The sequence below is a fragment of the Herpailurus yagouaroundi genome, unplaced genomic scaffold (assembly GCF_014898765.1).
Source record: "Herpailurus yagouaroundi ecotype Mexico unplaced genomic scaffold, PumYag 100, whole genome shotgun sequence".
Classification (NCBI taxonomy): domain Eukaryota; kingdom Metazoa; phylum Chordata; class Mammalia; order Carnivora; family Felidae; genus Herpailurus; species Herpailurus yagouaroundi.
In genome coordinates this window covers 69,245,818-69,262,432 of record NW_024412391.1, presented here as the reverse complement: position 1 = coordinate 69,262,432, position 16,615 = coordinate 69,245,818, and the positions used below count along the sequence as shown (strand labels likewise).

The following is a 16,615-nucleotide window of genomic DNA, read 5'->3' as shown; positions in this document are numbered from 1 at the left end:
TCAATAGATTGAGGTTGAGGGGTGGCTTACAGATATTTACGATTAAAATGTGTTATATCTCCTAAGTAATCTACAATATTCTACAGAGTAATTACTGCATTCTTAGTTTGCTTCTTAATTTCTTAAAAAGAAATATATTTAAAAGTATTTATTGATATAAATCCCTGGAGATTATAGCAGATTGTTTGATAGGTGAGGACGGTACACTTTATAAATTACTTCTTAATGTTCAGAGGAGTTAATTCTTTTACCGTATATTTCTATCAGAATCCAAACAGATGGCAATAAATGTGGACTCCCAATTCAACTCCAGTTGAAAGAGAAGAAAAAAAAAGGATACTGTGAATGTTGCTTGCAGAAATATGAAGATCTTGAAACTGTAAGTGTCATTTTATACTTAGGGGGTTGATATTTCTAAAACTATGAATATTTACTATTTAAATTTTAGCTTATTTTTCTGATTGTGGTTCATAACTTGTAAGTAGCATGTATTTCTTTTTTATAGAATTATCTTAAATTTTGAGAACCCAAAGTGGGAAAATAATATTTTGAAAAATTCATTTTTATTCATTAACTCAGCAAATATTTATTAAGTACCTGTGTTATACCAGTTACTACTCTGAGCAAACAGCATTGAACAAAAGAGACCAATTCCCTACCCTTGTGAAAATTACATTCTGTGGAAGGGGGTGGGGGATAGGTAACCACATGGTAAGAAAAGTAAAAAGAACATGAGATCAGTGCTGTGAGAAACTGTAAAGCAGGAATGGGAGTGTTGATACTTATTTAGACTACATAAGGAAAACCTAGATAACTGAATATTGAATGCAATATTGTGATTCAGTAAAGTGAAATTGAAGTAGAAACCTAGGAAGTGAGGGAACAAGACTCATGGATATTGAAATAAGCAGTGCAAAAGTGCTAAATTAAACTGATTTGATGGGATTGAAAAAAACATTAAACTGGTAGTGATGACCTAGTGGAAGTGATGTGGTCTGGTCAGATTGTGGATATATTTAAAGATGGGGTGAAGGGGATTTGCCAGTGGATTGGATGTTCGGAGTAAGAGAAGATGCTTCAGGCCTGAGGAATTAAAAAATGAGCATATGATTAACTAATAGGAGGATGAGAAGAAAGTAGAATTCTTTGAATTAGCAGAAAGAGAAATAGAATAATTGGAAGGGGTACGGGATGAAGATGCAGTTTGTAAAGTGATAAATAAATTAAAAAAAAAAACAAACAAAAAAACGAAAGCTTTGTTTGGATCCTGCTACCCAGCTTTGAATCCTGGCTTCCTGTTTGTGTGACCTTGGACAGTGGTGGGAGCTGTGTTTATTAAATTTTAGGTGTTATTATTTGAGTTGGTCATTTTAGTGGATATGTATGTTTGGTGTTTAGTTTGGTAGAAGGTGGTGAAAAAGTTTAAGGAGAAAGAATAATACTTATAAATATCTAAGAAATAAGCTATTTCTGTTTTTAGACTCTAAGTTGAAGTTTGATTGTTTTATAACCCAAAATATATCAGTATTTTGTGTTAGTATTTTGTGTTTTATTTATGTAATAAAGGAGAAATGTAGGGTTACTTTAAAATTATTTTTTTAAATGTTTATCTTGAGAGAGAGGGGGACAGAGAAAACACTGGGCATATAGGCTTGTACATGTGCAGAGGAAGGACAGAGAGGGAGAGAGAGAATCCCAAACAGGATCCGCACTGTCAGCACAGAGCCTGATGTGGGTCTCGATCCCACGAACCTTGAGATCATGACCTGAGCCAAAGTCAAGAGCCAGACAATTTACCAACCTGAGCCACCCAGGAGCCCTAAAATTATTTTTAATCAGAAGAAGCTAAAACCATCTTAGAAATATTTCCTCTTCCCAAAAAATCATTTTGAAATTTAAGTTATAGATTGGTCCTGAAATTTTGCTTTGCTGTTATTAAAATGGAATAATCTCTAATGGATGTTTTCTTTAATACCAATTTGTGATCCTCATTTAATGTTCAAAAAATGTTAGGACTGAAAAATGAAAACCTGGTCACTGACACAAGGAAGGAAAAGTAGTAGATGTTGGGATTTATATTTTAAAATCATTTGTTATTACAGTTTTTATGTATCTGTTTCTTAGTTGCTGAGAATAAAGAAATTATTTTGTTTTTCTGAATCTTAGGTTTTAGGGATTCAGTTCCACCTGTATCAAGGCATTCATTTAGCAGATTTGATTACTGGAGATTAAGCAACAAGCAAGGCAGACATATTCCTTTCCCTTAGATAGTTTATGGTATGAGAGAGAAGATTGATACAAAACATGCCTTTGCAAGTAGGATAGTATCAAAAAAGTGAAGTATACAGTGCAATGGTAACAAATAATGAGAGGGTACTTAACACTGGATAAGGGACATAGAAAACTCTATTGAAAAAGCGACATTTAAGTCAGGACTTCAGAGAAGAGGTAGGTGGAGGTAGAGGACAGCTACATAAAAGTTGGGAGACTGTTTTCTTAATTTATTACAATTAATTTTCTTTCTCCTAAAGACATGAGTAAATGGAATCTAAACTTAAAAGTTAATGTTTCTTTTTACATTTTAATCATTTCTCATTTGTTTAACATTACTGGGCATAGATCATTTGTATGTGGGCAATTTTGCAACTTAGGAAGGAATAGTCCAGAATACTTTTGTTTCTTGTAATCACTGGAGACTTTAGTTTTTGGAAATACAGTCAAATCATCAAAAGTTACATGAAACTAGAGAAACGGAAGTGAGGTTCTTGCACAGTCACTTGGTACAGCCTTCTAGGTGCAATTCCCTTATCAGCTGACAGAGAAATAATAGAATTAGCCTGGAGATTCCACCTATTTAGCAGAAACTTTGTTTCCTTTGAGTTTTATCCCAGTACACTGAACTTGTTTACTATTCTGCACCACACTTAAGACTGAGAATAACTGTCAACTAAACTTCAATTAAAAAAAAAAAAGACTGAGAATATAATTTCCATATTCTCCATTATAAGCATTGGGTAATTGAGATGGTTTACTTGCTCATTCTCAAATGTGTTCCTCAATAGTGAATTCTTTCTTTTTTTTGTACCTCACAGCATTTATTTCACTTGTTTTTATAATCGCCTTTTGGATTCCTATATGTTAAACTGTAACATTTCATTCATTTAATATTTTATAGGCCCTACCATATTTACTTAGTGGTAATTGTGTAAGAATGAAATAAAATAAAGGGAAATACTGTCTTAAGAGTATTAGCACACTCTAAATGCTAAATGTTACATTTCTCCATCTTTATCTTCATTTTCTGATGTAGTTTATTTGTAGTTCCATTTAAACCACAAATTTATTTTACTTAACATTCTTTGAAGTTCTAGTAAAGGATATTTCTTTGGAGTAGTTATGAGAAACCTAATCTTAGGGGCATGAAAATATTAGAAAGCTTGAACAAAAAGGAATCTGTTCGTTTAAGAATATAATTATATGATTTATGTGTATTTTTGTTTTTGTTTTAGCATCTTCTAAGTGAGCAACATAAAAACTTTGCACAGAGTAATCACTATCAAGTTATTGATGATATTGTATCTAAGTTAATTTTTGACTTTGTGGAATATGAAAGAGACATGCCTAGAAATAAAAGGTAATATATCAACCTAAGTTTTAAATTTTACCAGAACATTAAGCTGTTTCATTAAACTAAAAATAAATCAGTTTTTCGTTCTTAGAAGGAATATATCTTTTCAGGATGTAAATGATTAAGAACTGATTACTTCTTTTCTCCCCACTCCTATCCCCTCTTCACTACCAAAAGTGCTTACTTTAGATTACTTTTAAGGTCTTCAAGTCTTGTTATAGTCTAGAAGGGGAGTTGGCAAACAGTAAATATTTTAGGCTTTGTGAACCATAAGATACCTATTTCAACTACTTAGCTTTGTCATTGTTCAGTGGAAGCAGCCACATCCAATATGTAAGTGAGTGGGTGTGGCTGTGTTCCAATAAAACTTTATTGAAAAATATATAAATGATAGACTAGATTTGGTCCATGTGCTATACAGTTTGTCAGTCCCTGGTCTGGGACCATAAAGTTTACCATCTTCTTGGACTAAAAGAGCTAGAATTTTTAGTTAATCTTAAGGAGTTTAAATAAACCTTCTTCTACTTACTTCTGTTAAATCTTTATACTTTCACTAAGTTTTTTTTTCTTATATTCTACTTGCCAATAATATTTACTAATAGTACTTAACAGAACTTTGAAATATGAATACAGTACTGTTCATTAGCAGTCTACTGCACTTTGACTAAATGATCCTGGTTAGATTATTCCCATAAATCCAAAATAAAAAGACATGCTTTCACTTGCTAAAATTTATAGTAACTCATTAGGCTATTCAGTCCTTATATCTGTTTTTAGTCTACTCTTAAGGCTTAAGGAAGATTAGAAAATATATCAAGGTACAGGTTCAGAAAATTAACTGCAAAGTCTTTTGATTATATCTAGGTAGAACAGTCTAAATTTATTTCTGTAACATTCAGAATGGTTGTTTATTATTGACTTAAGATATTTGGAGAGGAGCCATATTTTCAATTATTAAAAGTATGTGGGGAGCGCCTGGGTGGCTCAGTTGGTTGAGCCTTGACTCTTGATTTCATGACCTCAGGGTTGTGGGATCAAGCCCTATGTCAGCTTCTGTGCTGAGTGTGGAGCCTGCTTAAGATTCTCTGTTTTTCTCTCCCTCGCTCCCTTTGCTCTCTACTCTCTCCCTCTCCCTCCCTCCTTCTGTCCTTCTTCCCCCGCCTCCCCCCCATCCCCCTGCCACTCATGCTCTCTCACTCTCTCTTAAAAAAAAAAAACTATAATTATGTGGGCTACTGTAAGAATTCAGAATTCCCTAAAAATTTAATCTGTGCAAATTCTGAGCTAGTACTTAAATATAGACTGGTTTTTCCTTAATTATATTATCTGCATAATTTTCATCTGTGTGCACATCACCTAAACATCTCTAGACATTAAAGGAGAGAGCAGTATTGGACTAGTAATTTTTCATTTTTAATACTCCATTTGTTCAAGAGGAATTCTTGAGTTAAAGTATAAACAAAATAAATATAAAATGGTCCTTGCTGGTTTTGAAAGGGCAGGCTGAATTCTATATTTCTGTGTTATCTGTGACATGTAGAACAGAAAACATAAGTAGTGAGCTGGTAAGTTTCTCTCTGTATATAATTTAGTAGGATTGTGTAATACAAACTAGCATACCAAGGATATTAAGAGACGCCATGAAGAGGTTTTCAGGTCAAATACATGTGTGAAACTTCAGGATTACTATTTTGTCATCTTTAGAGTATAAAGATACCAGGTTTGTGACTCCATATGTTCTTAGGTATTTTACACTTAAATATATATAAGTGGGGAATATGTTTCTGCCTTAGGTCCCAATACTCATTCCCCACATTGTTAAGTAAAATGAGGAGACAGTATTAATGTAAATGAAACCATAGAAGTTAGGATATTTTTCAGGATAATGAGAACAATATTGGGAGAAGACCCATATCTCTTTACTGTCCTTTTTCTTTGAATTATATGGTTAAAGTAGTTGTAAACATCACATTTAAGTAAGATAACTGGTTCCCTCTGGGAAGAAGGGGAAGAACATAGATGAGAAGAGGCGGTACACTAGAGTTTTCAGCTATATCAGTTTTGTTACTTTAGAGACATCTAAAATAAATTTGGCCAAGTGTTAAGATTTCAGTATTTTTGTATTATTGTCTAAGTTAAATAAGCTACATAAGTAGTTTCAAAAGATACTATTTTGACTTTAAGGAATTTTTATAGCAATTTAATTTTTTCTTTTTGTTTTATAAAGAATAAAATACAGTATTGGATCCCTTTCTCCTATTACTGCAAGTATCTTGAAAAGGTCTGAACCAAAAGAAAAGCTAGAATTGCAACATACTTCTCAGAAAGACTTCAAGGAAAATAATGTACAGGTAGCTGAGCAGCGTTTCCTGTATAAAGAAGTCCAGGAACCTGAACGGAAGTTTGTGTTTATTTCAGAATGCATCCCCTGCCCTTCAAGTGAATTGAGAGGACTCGATGAGAAAGCACATAGTAAATGTTCCAAGTTAAATCCAGTTGAAAATGACCTAAAACAAGATTTTACACATCTACCTCCACATAAAAATAAACAGGGATGTATTCTTGACATTTCTGAACATAAATTAATGATAAATGAAAGTGACTTAGAAGAACTAAGTGTAGATCGCTGTCCATGTAGGCTACAGACATCTGTACAAGTTTCTAACGTCAGTATGGATAATACTGCATCTCAACCAAAACAAAAGTCAGATACTGTGCTTTTTCCAGCAAAGGATGTGAAGGAAAAGGACCTTCATTCAATAGTTGGTCATGATTCTGGTCTGTTAGCAATAAACAGTTCACAGGAGCACCTAACAGTTCAGGCAAAGACTCCATCCCAAAGTCCCCCTGAGGAACCCAGTGAATGCAACTTCAACAATGTGGATAGTTTACCTTCTGGTAAGATCCATCGGAAAGTGAAAATATTATTAGGAAGAAATAAAAAAGAAAATCTGGAACCAAATGTGGAATTAGATAAGAAAAGAACTGAATTTATTACACAAGAAGGAAACAGAATTTGTAGTTCACCAGTACAATCTCTACTAGATTTGTTTCAGACTAGTGAAGAGAAGTCAGAATTTCTGGGTTTCACAAGCTACACTGAAAACAGTGGTATATGTGATGTTTTAGATATTTGGGAAGAAGAAAATTCAAATAATTTGTTGTCAGTGTTTTTCTCTTCCCCTTCAACTTCTACATTTACTGGCTTTTAGACTTGAAATAAATACCTTTCAGAAGTGATGAAGATCATATTCTTGAAAATTTTAATAATGTGTATGAGAATGCTTAGTTTATTTTCTTTTTGCCAACTTTGTTTACAGAACTAAGTGTAAATATTAACAATAACAATAAAGGTGATGTTTGCATTTTTCTACAGAATTGGATACCTTTTATAGGAAAATTGTAGAATAAACTTGTGACTTATTTTACACACTATGTTTTAAGAATTATGAATAATGTTTTATGTCACTGAACTTCAAGTGAAATTTTGGGTATATTAATATTTAGCATTATATATTTGGATAGTCTAGTTCTTTCCAAAGGCTATTAAAATAAGATTCCCATGATAACCTGAGAATATTGCTTTTAAAAACCTAATTTTCACACAAAAGGGAAAAACCGTATTAATTTCTGTGTTTGGGTTTTGGAAGTCATTATTACTTGATACTGACCTACGTGGACCCTGCTCATGTGTTGGCACCAAGGAGTTAGGTTATTTGAAGAGATAAATAGAAGCCATAAAGGGAAAAACTTAGCCAAACTACTATATGGAATAAATTTCCCATTGTTGATTATTCACCTTTAGAAAGATTTTCTTCCAAAATGACTCATTATCCCCTAATTTGGTATCAGGAAATGAAAGAGGGAAGATGGCATTGAACTATAAATAAAAGTATTGAAGCATTGTGAAGATTGCCTTTGATTGGGCACTTAGCAACTCAATAATTGAGGGGAAAAAAATAGTCAAATACAAGAAAAATTTCAACCATTCAATCTTTAGATGGTAGAGGCGTTTGCCTTTGAGTGTGTTCTTCCAGGAGAGGCATTTACAGCTAATGACATTTTCACAATAAAAGTTGGTGCCATTGAATATTTTTGAATATATTGTCATTAAAAATTAACTTTGATTACCAGTCTTAATTATTTGAAACCCTGTAGGGTTCCTAGTGTATTCGTTTATATGTTCTGATGTGTGTGTTTTGACTGTGTGGAAAGTGTCAGTGAGAAATAGTAGCTTTTCATCACTTTTTTGTTCTTCTGGTACCTTAAGTAAGTAGGATCACTGAAATACTCTTTTACAGTGCATTCATGCAAACCTTGTTTTCATTGTAAATTACTATAGCATTTTCTGTCACAAATGCATGTGTGTGTATGTAAATCTATGTCAGATTTTATAGATAGCCTTCTAAAAACCTAGGTGAAACTTGGGAAATTATTTGTAGGAGGTATTTTTTTCTCTTAATTTTCCAAATAATTAAAAGGTATTTAAACTTGCTCTATGATCCTTAGACTTTAGAGTGATAGTCGCTTCAATTTGCAGTGGCCCTGTTTGCCTTAGTTGTATCTGATAAGGAGTAAAAGACTCGAACTGAACCCTTCCAGTAGTTAAAAGTGTTAAACTTTATTTTGATACCATTTTTGAACTATTATTTTGAACACTGGGCTTTAAGATACTGTTCTCCAAGATCTTCTTAATGAGTATGTCAGGTTTTAAGAAATGCTCAAATTCTGTGTGTGGGTAGCAGGACCACCACATAGAATTTGTGTGAGCTGGGCAGTGCAGATGGGTGCCCAACCAAGGGGAGGGTGGCAGGTAGTAATTGAGCCTCCAGTATGCGGTAAGTAGTGCGTATGAGGTAGCAGCCATGTAGAAGTATGAATACTTTCTCTCTTAACTTTTACCAAGGCATGGTCACCTGGCCAAGGTGCCTTTGCGGTTGTGTTAACTATGGTTTCGTTCCCAGATTTGTTCACAAAAAGACACTTAATTTTTAATGTAGCAAGCCATCTTAAGAAGGAAGCTTCAAATCCTCAGCAGGGTAGATAGAAAACTTGGTTTGCTTGATAAAAAGTGACAGCCTCCGCCAAAAGCATCTAGACAAACAAATCCCAGCAAGTACATGATAAGTTTAATTCTTTGACAACAAGAGCATTGAAGTGGAAAGGTGTGAAGGGAAAAAAAAGGCACCCTAATTAATTTTAGCTGTGGGCAACAGTGCAGCTTTCAAAGTTGGTGGCTCTTTTTCTAGGAGTAACTAGAAACAGCAGCAGTAAAGACAGTGTGATTTTGTGACTTAAAATGAATAATTTTCTGAGGTAACAAGCAGTTCTAGCAAAGGTGTATTTTACATGTCAGTAGAATCTTTTAAATGGTTTTTAAAGCCAGTGACTTCTTTGCATGTATAGATTAGTATATTAAAATAATGGAGCCATATATAGATGTTATTCTAATGTTATAATAATTTGTAGATAATAATTCGATGAATGTCAAGACAAAATTACCTACTTTTAAAGGAAACAAGATTTTATGTATAAAACTTAAACATAAAACCATTGAACTTGAATCCTTATCTCTGGAAATGTGAGATTATTATGCTATCAGATAAAAATTAAGGTTTTTTTAAACACTGGTGCTAGGATGGGTGTGTAGTTAATACTATTCTATCTAAAGAATATATTAAAATAATAAATGTTATATCTATTTAAATATCAATTTCTATAAATATAGTTTGGTTAATGTGAGACCAAAGAGTTTTGTTTCACTTTTCAATTAAGAATCATTCCAATGCTGTGTTTCATTAGTGGAGTGAAATATGAGGAAGATCATCCTCTCCCGAAGGAGATGGAAAGATTTTTCAAGCATAATGTAAACTAATCCTTCACTGAGCTAGTCGGATCTTAGATCATGGGATTGCCAAATTAAAAGGTCTGAAAGAATGCTGGTTACACAGTAGGTTACTCAAAAGATTAAGTGGAGTCAAATTACCTTAGATATCAGCCACTATACACTTGGTGGTGTTGAACTCTGTGCTGTGACCAGTAATGTAATGCATGAACCATATGCTGTGATTTCATCATTTGTTACATAATGGAGAGTAGGTCAGGGACTGAGGAGAAGGAATGGTAAAGTACAAAGGCAACTAGATCAAATGAAAGGACATTAGTCTTCTAGCTGTGTTAGTTACAAGGAATGTTTAATGCTGTTACACAAGTAATATAGCATCCATGTTTCCACAGATTCCAACCTTTGCATAAAGAAGCCACATTATGCCCACCTACATGACTATATGGACTAGTGATTTTGCACGAGTAATGTTAAAAATTAGAACCAGACCCTTACTGATAAAGGCCATTAATTAGCATTAATATTGTAGGCAATATTAGAGGGAAGTAGCCTCCTTACAATATCATGCAAAAAAAAGGAAAAGCCTGGGAAGAGCAGTGGGCAATTAAAAATGCATAAAGAATCTTGACACAAAGTGTATTACACAAATAAGAAAAAGATACTCCAATTTTGAACACTGGGAAAACTGTGTGACCAAAAAAATAAGACTTAAATAGTAAGAACCAGATTAAGACAGCCACATCTATTGAAGAATGTCACAATTCCCTCCTGAAGAAAGCAAATGGGAATTATCAAAGTCCCTGTATATTAGTTTATTTCACTTGGTTGTGCTTAATGTATAATAAATCGCATTCAGCTTCTGTTACTGTACCTGATGTGATCAACTTGCCATCAGGTGTCTGATCTTGAGGGATTGTGCCATGTTAGTGTTGGTGTCTGTTCCTTGGCAGGTTGGCCTCTTGGCAATGGCAGAAACACGAGGTCAGCTTCAGTGAATAGAAACCCATGCTGTCAAATCTATATGTGACTTTTTTCCTGCCACCATAATCCTTTTGCTCATGTATCCATTGTGCCAGCATTGGGGTGGCATTAACATACAGTAACGAACATGCTCACACTTTGCGCCCACCTCCATGTGCCATGTGCCTATACCCCTTGTACTCTTTCTTCAGATCTTTTTTTTCCCCAAGTCCCTTTACAGCCATATGTCATTTCTCACTACTCAGCAGTCCATATATATTTTAAACTGAGGCCAGTTCTCTTTCCCTACAAAGGGGACGACCAGGTATACCACTTGAAGCTCTGCCCATCAGGAAGATTTTCTCTTGTGACTGGCTTTCCATGTCACCACTGAGTGGAGATTTATGACAACTACCATCTATTCTAAACTTCCACCCACAGAAGCAACTAATCCATGAACCAAGTTTGGGTTTTCCTCATGTTTCATCTGGTCCAAAGGGATGGCCCATACACCTGTAGGTATGACCCGAGGGAGAGGTACTGATGCAATAGCAATGTATGACATGGGGATCTCAGCTGCCTGTTCATTCCTTGAGCTCTCTGGTCTTGATCTAGCTCAATCCTGGATGTACCAATCCCATTTTACAACGGATTATTGGTACATCTGCCCAATTTTATGACTTGATAGTTCTGACAGAACCTCAGCTCATGATTGGCAGTTGTGACCACATGATGGTTTTTGCCCCACAGACAGGTACTTCATCTCATGTCATCATCTCATAGAACAAACTTTTCATTTTTCCAAAAATACATAATTATTCACTAAAGATGGCATGGCCTTACTCTAAGCCTCCTAGGGAAAGTTGTCATCTCCCTATTGGGGCTTTACATAAACTCGTTTTTCTACCAATGATACCTCTCAAACCTTTGAACCTGCCTGGTTATATGACTGCAGAGCTATTTTCTGCTCACAGTTGGCAGCCTTTCATGCCCTTGGATGGAAGCAGTACTCCCATTTGGAACATTCTGCCTCCAGAATCTAAAGAGGCTTAGCAAACATTTTGTTTCCTTCATGTTTAGGAAGTTCAGGATGCAATAACTTGTCCTTTACTTTGGATGGGATGTCCTGGCATGCCCCTGACCACTGGAATTCTAAAAAATGTTATTGATGTGACAGTCCCCTGAACTTTCTTAGGATACATCTCTCACCCCCTGGAAGACGTGCCTCACCTAAGTTTCCAGTGTGTTAGTAACTTATTATTCATATGGTCTGATAAATATATCAATACAATGGATTAATGTGATGTTCTTAGTGGCATCCTCTTCAAATTATGACAAAGGACAAGTTTAAATAGCCCTGAGTTAACACTATAAATGTAGGAAGTGTCTGATCCAAACCATCCTGTAGGACAGGGTTACTTCAACGAACAAATCAAAGCACACCTGGTGGAAGGTCCAAACCACCACTACAAGTAGGGAGATAAAGCAACCAGGGTCACAACAACAGCATGCAACACACTCCAAAAACACCTCCTGAAGGGCCAGGTCCTGGACAGTGTATGACCTCTTTTTAATATAGTAGTGCTCACAGGTTCAGGACACCTAACAAGCTATTAAAACACATAAAGGACAGAAAACTAGCCAAACTGACAAAATGGAAGAATTCTCCTGAAAAGAAGTTCCAGTAAGAAATGCTGGAGAATTTCTGAATTTCTGAAGAAATTCTCCAGAACGCTGGAGAAATGTGAGAAAATTGCTCAAAACAGATATAAATAATATATCTGATCAGAAATTTAGAATAAAAGTCCTAAGATTAGTAGCTGGGCTTGAAAAAAGCATAGAAGACAGCAGAGAACTATTGCTGCAGAGATCAAGGAATGAAGAAATAGTCACGACAAATTAAGAAATGTAAATGAGGTGCAAAATAAACTAGATGCAGTGACAGCAAGGATGGAAGAAGTAGAGGGGAGAATAAGTGAAATAGAAGATAAAATTAAGGAAAATATTGAAACCCAAAGATAAGAAAATATTAGACCATGAGGGGAGAATTAGAGAGCTAAGTGATTCATTGAAATGTAATAATATCCGTATCATAGAGGAGTTCCAGAAGAAGAGAGAGAGAGAAAGGGCAGAAGGTTTACTTGAACAAATTATAGCTGAGAACTTCCCTAATCTGGGGAAGGAAATAGGCACCCAAATCCAGGAGGCACAGAGAACTCCCTACAGATCCAACAAGAATAAGTCTTCTCCATGGCATATCATAGTGAAACTGGCAAAATACAATGATAAAGAGAGAATTCTGAAAGCAGCCAGGGACAAAAGGGCCTCAACCTACAAGGGTAGATGCATAAGGACAGTAGCACACCTGTCCCCTGAAATTTGGCAGGCCAGAAGGGAGTGGCAGGAAATATTTAATGTGTGGAATAGGAAAAATAAATAGCCAATATCCAGCAAGGCTGTCATTCAGAATAGAAGGAGAGATGAAGGCTTTACCAGGCAAACAAAACCTGAAGGAGTTTGTGACCACTAAACCAGCCCTACAAGAGATCCTAAGGGGACTCTGTGAGTGGAATGCTGCAAAGACTACAAAGGACCAGAGACATCACCACAAGCATGAAACCTACAGACAGCACAATGACATTAAATCCATATCTTTCAATAATAACTCTGAATGTAAATGGACTAAATGCCCCAATCAAAAAAACAGAGCGCATTGGAATGGATTAAAAAACAAAAACAAACAAACAAAAAAACAAGATCCATCTATATGCTGTCTACAAGAGACTCATTTTCGACTTGAGGACACCTGCAGATTGAAAGTGAAGGGATGCAGAACCATATATCATGCTACTGGAAGTCAAAAGAAAGCTGGAGTAGCCATACTTAAATCAGACAAACTAGATTTTAAACTAAAGGTTATAATAAGAGATGAAGAAGGGCATTATATCATAATTATGGGGTCTATCAATCAAGAAGAACTAACAATTGTAAATGTTTATGTCCTCAACTTGAAAACACCCAAATACTTAAATCAATTAATCACAAACATAAGCAATCTTATTGATAAAATATGGTAATTGCAGGGGACTTTAATACTCCACTTACAACAATGGACAGATCATCTAGGCAGAAAATCAATAAACAGTGGACCAGATGGACTTGACAGATATATTCAGAACTTTTCATCCAAAAGCAGCAGAACACACATTCTTCTCGAGTGCACATGGAACATTCTCCAAGATAGATCACATACTGGGTCACAAAACAGCCCTCAATAAATATAAAAAAGAATTAAGATCATACCATGCATATTTTTAGATCGCAACACTACGAAACTTGAAATCAAACACAAGGAACAATTTAGAAAGCCTACAAATGCATGGAGGTTAAAGAACATCCTACTAACGACTGTATGGGTCAACCAGGCTGTTAAAGAAGAAATTAAAAAATATATGGAAGCAAATGAAAATGAAAACATGACAGTCTAGCCCATTTGGGATGGATGCAGCAAAGGCAGTCCTAAGAGGAAAATACATTGCAATCCAGGCCTATCTCAAGAAACAACAACAAAAAATCCCCAATACAAAACTTAACTGCACACCTAAAGGAACTATAAGCAGAACAACAAAGAAACACCAAGCCCGGCAGGAAAAGAGAAATAATAAAGATTAGAGCAGAAATAAGCAACATAGAATCCAAAAAAAAAGGTAGAACAGATCAATGAATCTAGAGCTGTTTTGTTTTGAAAACATAAACAAAATTGACAGACCTCTAGACAGACTTCTCGAAAAGAAAAGAGAGGGAGCCCAAAGAGATAAAATCACAAATGAAAATGGATTTATTACAACCAACCCTCACAAATACAAGCAATTATCAGGGAATACTATGAAAAATTATATGCCAACAAACTGGACAACCTGGAAGAAATGGACAAATTCCTAGACACCCACACACTACCAAAACTCAAAAGGGAAGAAATTAATAGAAGAAAGGATAAGAACCATATGATACTGTCAATAGAGGCAGAAAAAGCATCTGACAAAATTCAGCATCCTTTCTTAATAAAAACCCTCAAGAAAGTCGGGATAGAAGGAACAGAACATCATAAAAGCCATATATGAAAAGCCAACAGCTGATATCATCCTCAACTGGGAAAAACTGAGAGCTTTCCCCCTGAGATCAGGAACACAACAGGGATGTCCACTCTCACCACTGTTGTTTAACATAGTGTTGGAAGTCCTAGCATCAGCAATCAGACAACAAAATGAAATAAAAGGCATCCAAATTGGCAAAGAAGAAGTCAAACTTTCACTTTTCACAGATGACATGATATTCTACATGGGAAACCTGAAAGACTCCACCACAAAGCTGCTAGAACTGATAAATGAATTCAGCAAAATTGCAGTATACAAAATCAATACACAGAAATCGGTTGCATTTCTATACACCAATGATGAAGCAACAGAGAGATCAAGGAATCGATCCCACTTACAATTGCACCAAGAACCGTAAAGTACCTAGGAATAAACCTAACCAAAGATGTAAAAGATCTGTATGCTGAAAACTATAGAAAGCTTATGAAGGAAGTTGAAGAAGACACAAAGAAATGGAAAAACATTCCATGCTCATGGGTTGGAATAACGAATATTGTTAAAATGTCAATATGACCCAAAGCAATCTACATATTCAGTGCAATCCCAATCGAAATTGTACAGGCATTCTTCTCAGAGCTAGAACAAACAATTCTCAAATTTGTATGGAACCACAAAAGATCCAGAATAGCCAAAGTAATGTTGAAAAAGAAAACAAAAGTGGGAGGCATCACAATCCTGGACTTTATCCTGTACTACAAAGCTGTAATCATCAAGACAGTATGGTATTGGCACAAAAACAGACACATAGACCAATGGAATAGAATAGAGAACCACGATTTGGACACACAAACGTATGGCCAATTAATGTTTGACAAAGCAGGAAAGAGTACCCAGTGGAAAAAAGACAGTCTCTTTAGCAAATGGTTCTGGGAGAACTAGACAGCAACATGCAGAAGAATGAAACTGGACCACTTTCTTACACCATGCACAAAAATAAACTCAAAATGGATGAAAGATCTAAATGTGAGACGAGAAACCATCAAAACCCAAGAGGAGAAAATAGTCAAAAACCTCTTTGACCCCAGCTGCAGCAACTTCTTACTAGACATGTCTCCGAAGGCAAGGGAAATAAAATGAAAATGAACTATTGGGACCTCATCAAGATAAAAAGCTTCTGCACTGCAAAGGAAACAATCAACAAAACTAAAAGGCAACCAACAGAATGGGAGAAGATATTTGCAAATTACATACCGGATAAAGGGTTAGTTAGTATCCAAAATCTATAAAGAACTTACCAAACTCAATAACAGAAAAAAATGAAATGAAATGAAATGAAATGAAATGAAATGAAATGAAATGAAATGAAATAAAATAAAATCCCAGTGAAGAAATGGGCAGAAGACATGAATAGACACTTTTCCAGAGAAGACATCCAGATGGCCAACAGGCACATGAAAAGATGCTTAATATCACTCATCATCAGGGAAATATCAATAAAAACCACACTAAGATACCACTTCACACTGGTTAGAATGGCTAAAATTAACAACTCAGTAAACAACAGATGTTGGCAAGGATGTGGAGAGACAGGAACCCTTTTGCAATGTTGATGGGAATGCAAACTGGTATAGCCACTCTGGAAAACAGTGTGGAGTTTCCTCAAAAAATTAAGAATAGAATCACCCTGTGATCCAGCAATAGCACTACTAGGAATTTACCCAAAGGATACAAGAGTGCAGGTTCATAGAGGCACATGTACCCCAATGTTTATAGAATCACTTTCAACAATAGCCAAATTGTGGAAGGAGCCCAAATGTCCATCAACTGATGAATGGATAAAGAAGATGTAGTTTATATATACAGTGGAGTACTACTTGGAAATGAGAATGAATGAAATCTTGCCATTTGCAACAATGTGGATGGAACTGGAGGGTATTATGCTAAGTGAAATAAGTCAGAGAAAGACAGATATCATATGTTTTCACTCATATGTGGAATTTGAGAAGACCATGGAGGAATGGAAAGGGGAAAAATAGTTTCAGAGAGGGAGGCAAACCATAAGAGACTCTTAAATGCAGAGAACAAATT

At 35.3% G+C, this 16,615-nt stretch overlaps 1 protein-coding gene across 3 annotated transcripts in view; it reads left to right on the top strand.

Annotated features, from left to right (window-relative positions):
- Positions 1-7,197, top strand: part of DBF4 (DBF4-CDC7 kinase regulatory subunit) — a 30,502-nt gene extending 23,305 nt beyond the window's left edge. For all 3 annotated transcript variants that reach the window (XM_040472755.1, XM_040472754.1, XM_040472756.1), the window contains 3 exons: positions 268-379; positions 3,510-3,634; positions 5,856-7,197. In XM_040472755.1, the coding sequence (XP_040328689.1) occupies positions 268-379; positions 3,510-3,634; positions 5,856-6,840 (1,222 nt within the window). In that variant the 3' untranslated portion in view covers positions 6,841-7,197. The remainder of the gene's footprint in view (positions 1-267; positions 380-3,509; positions 3,635-5,855) is intronic.
- Positions 7,198-16,615: the final 9,418 nt, after the last annotated feature.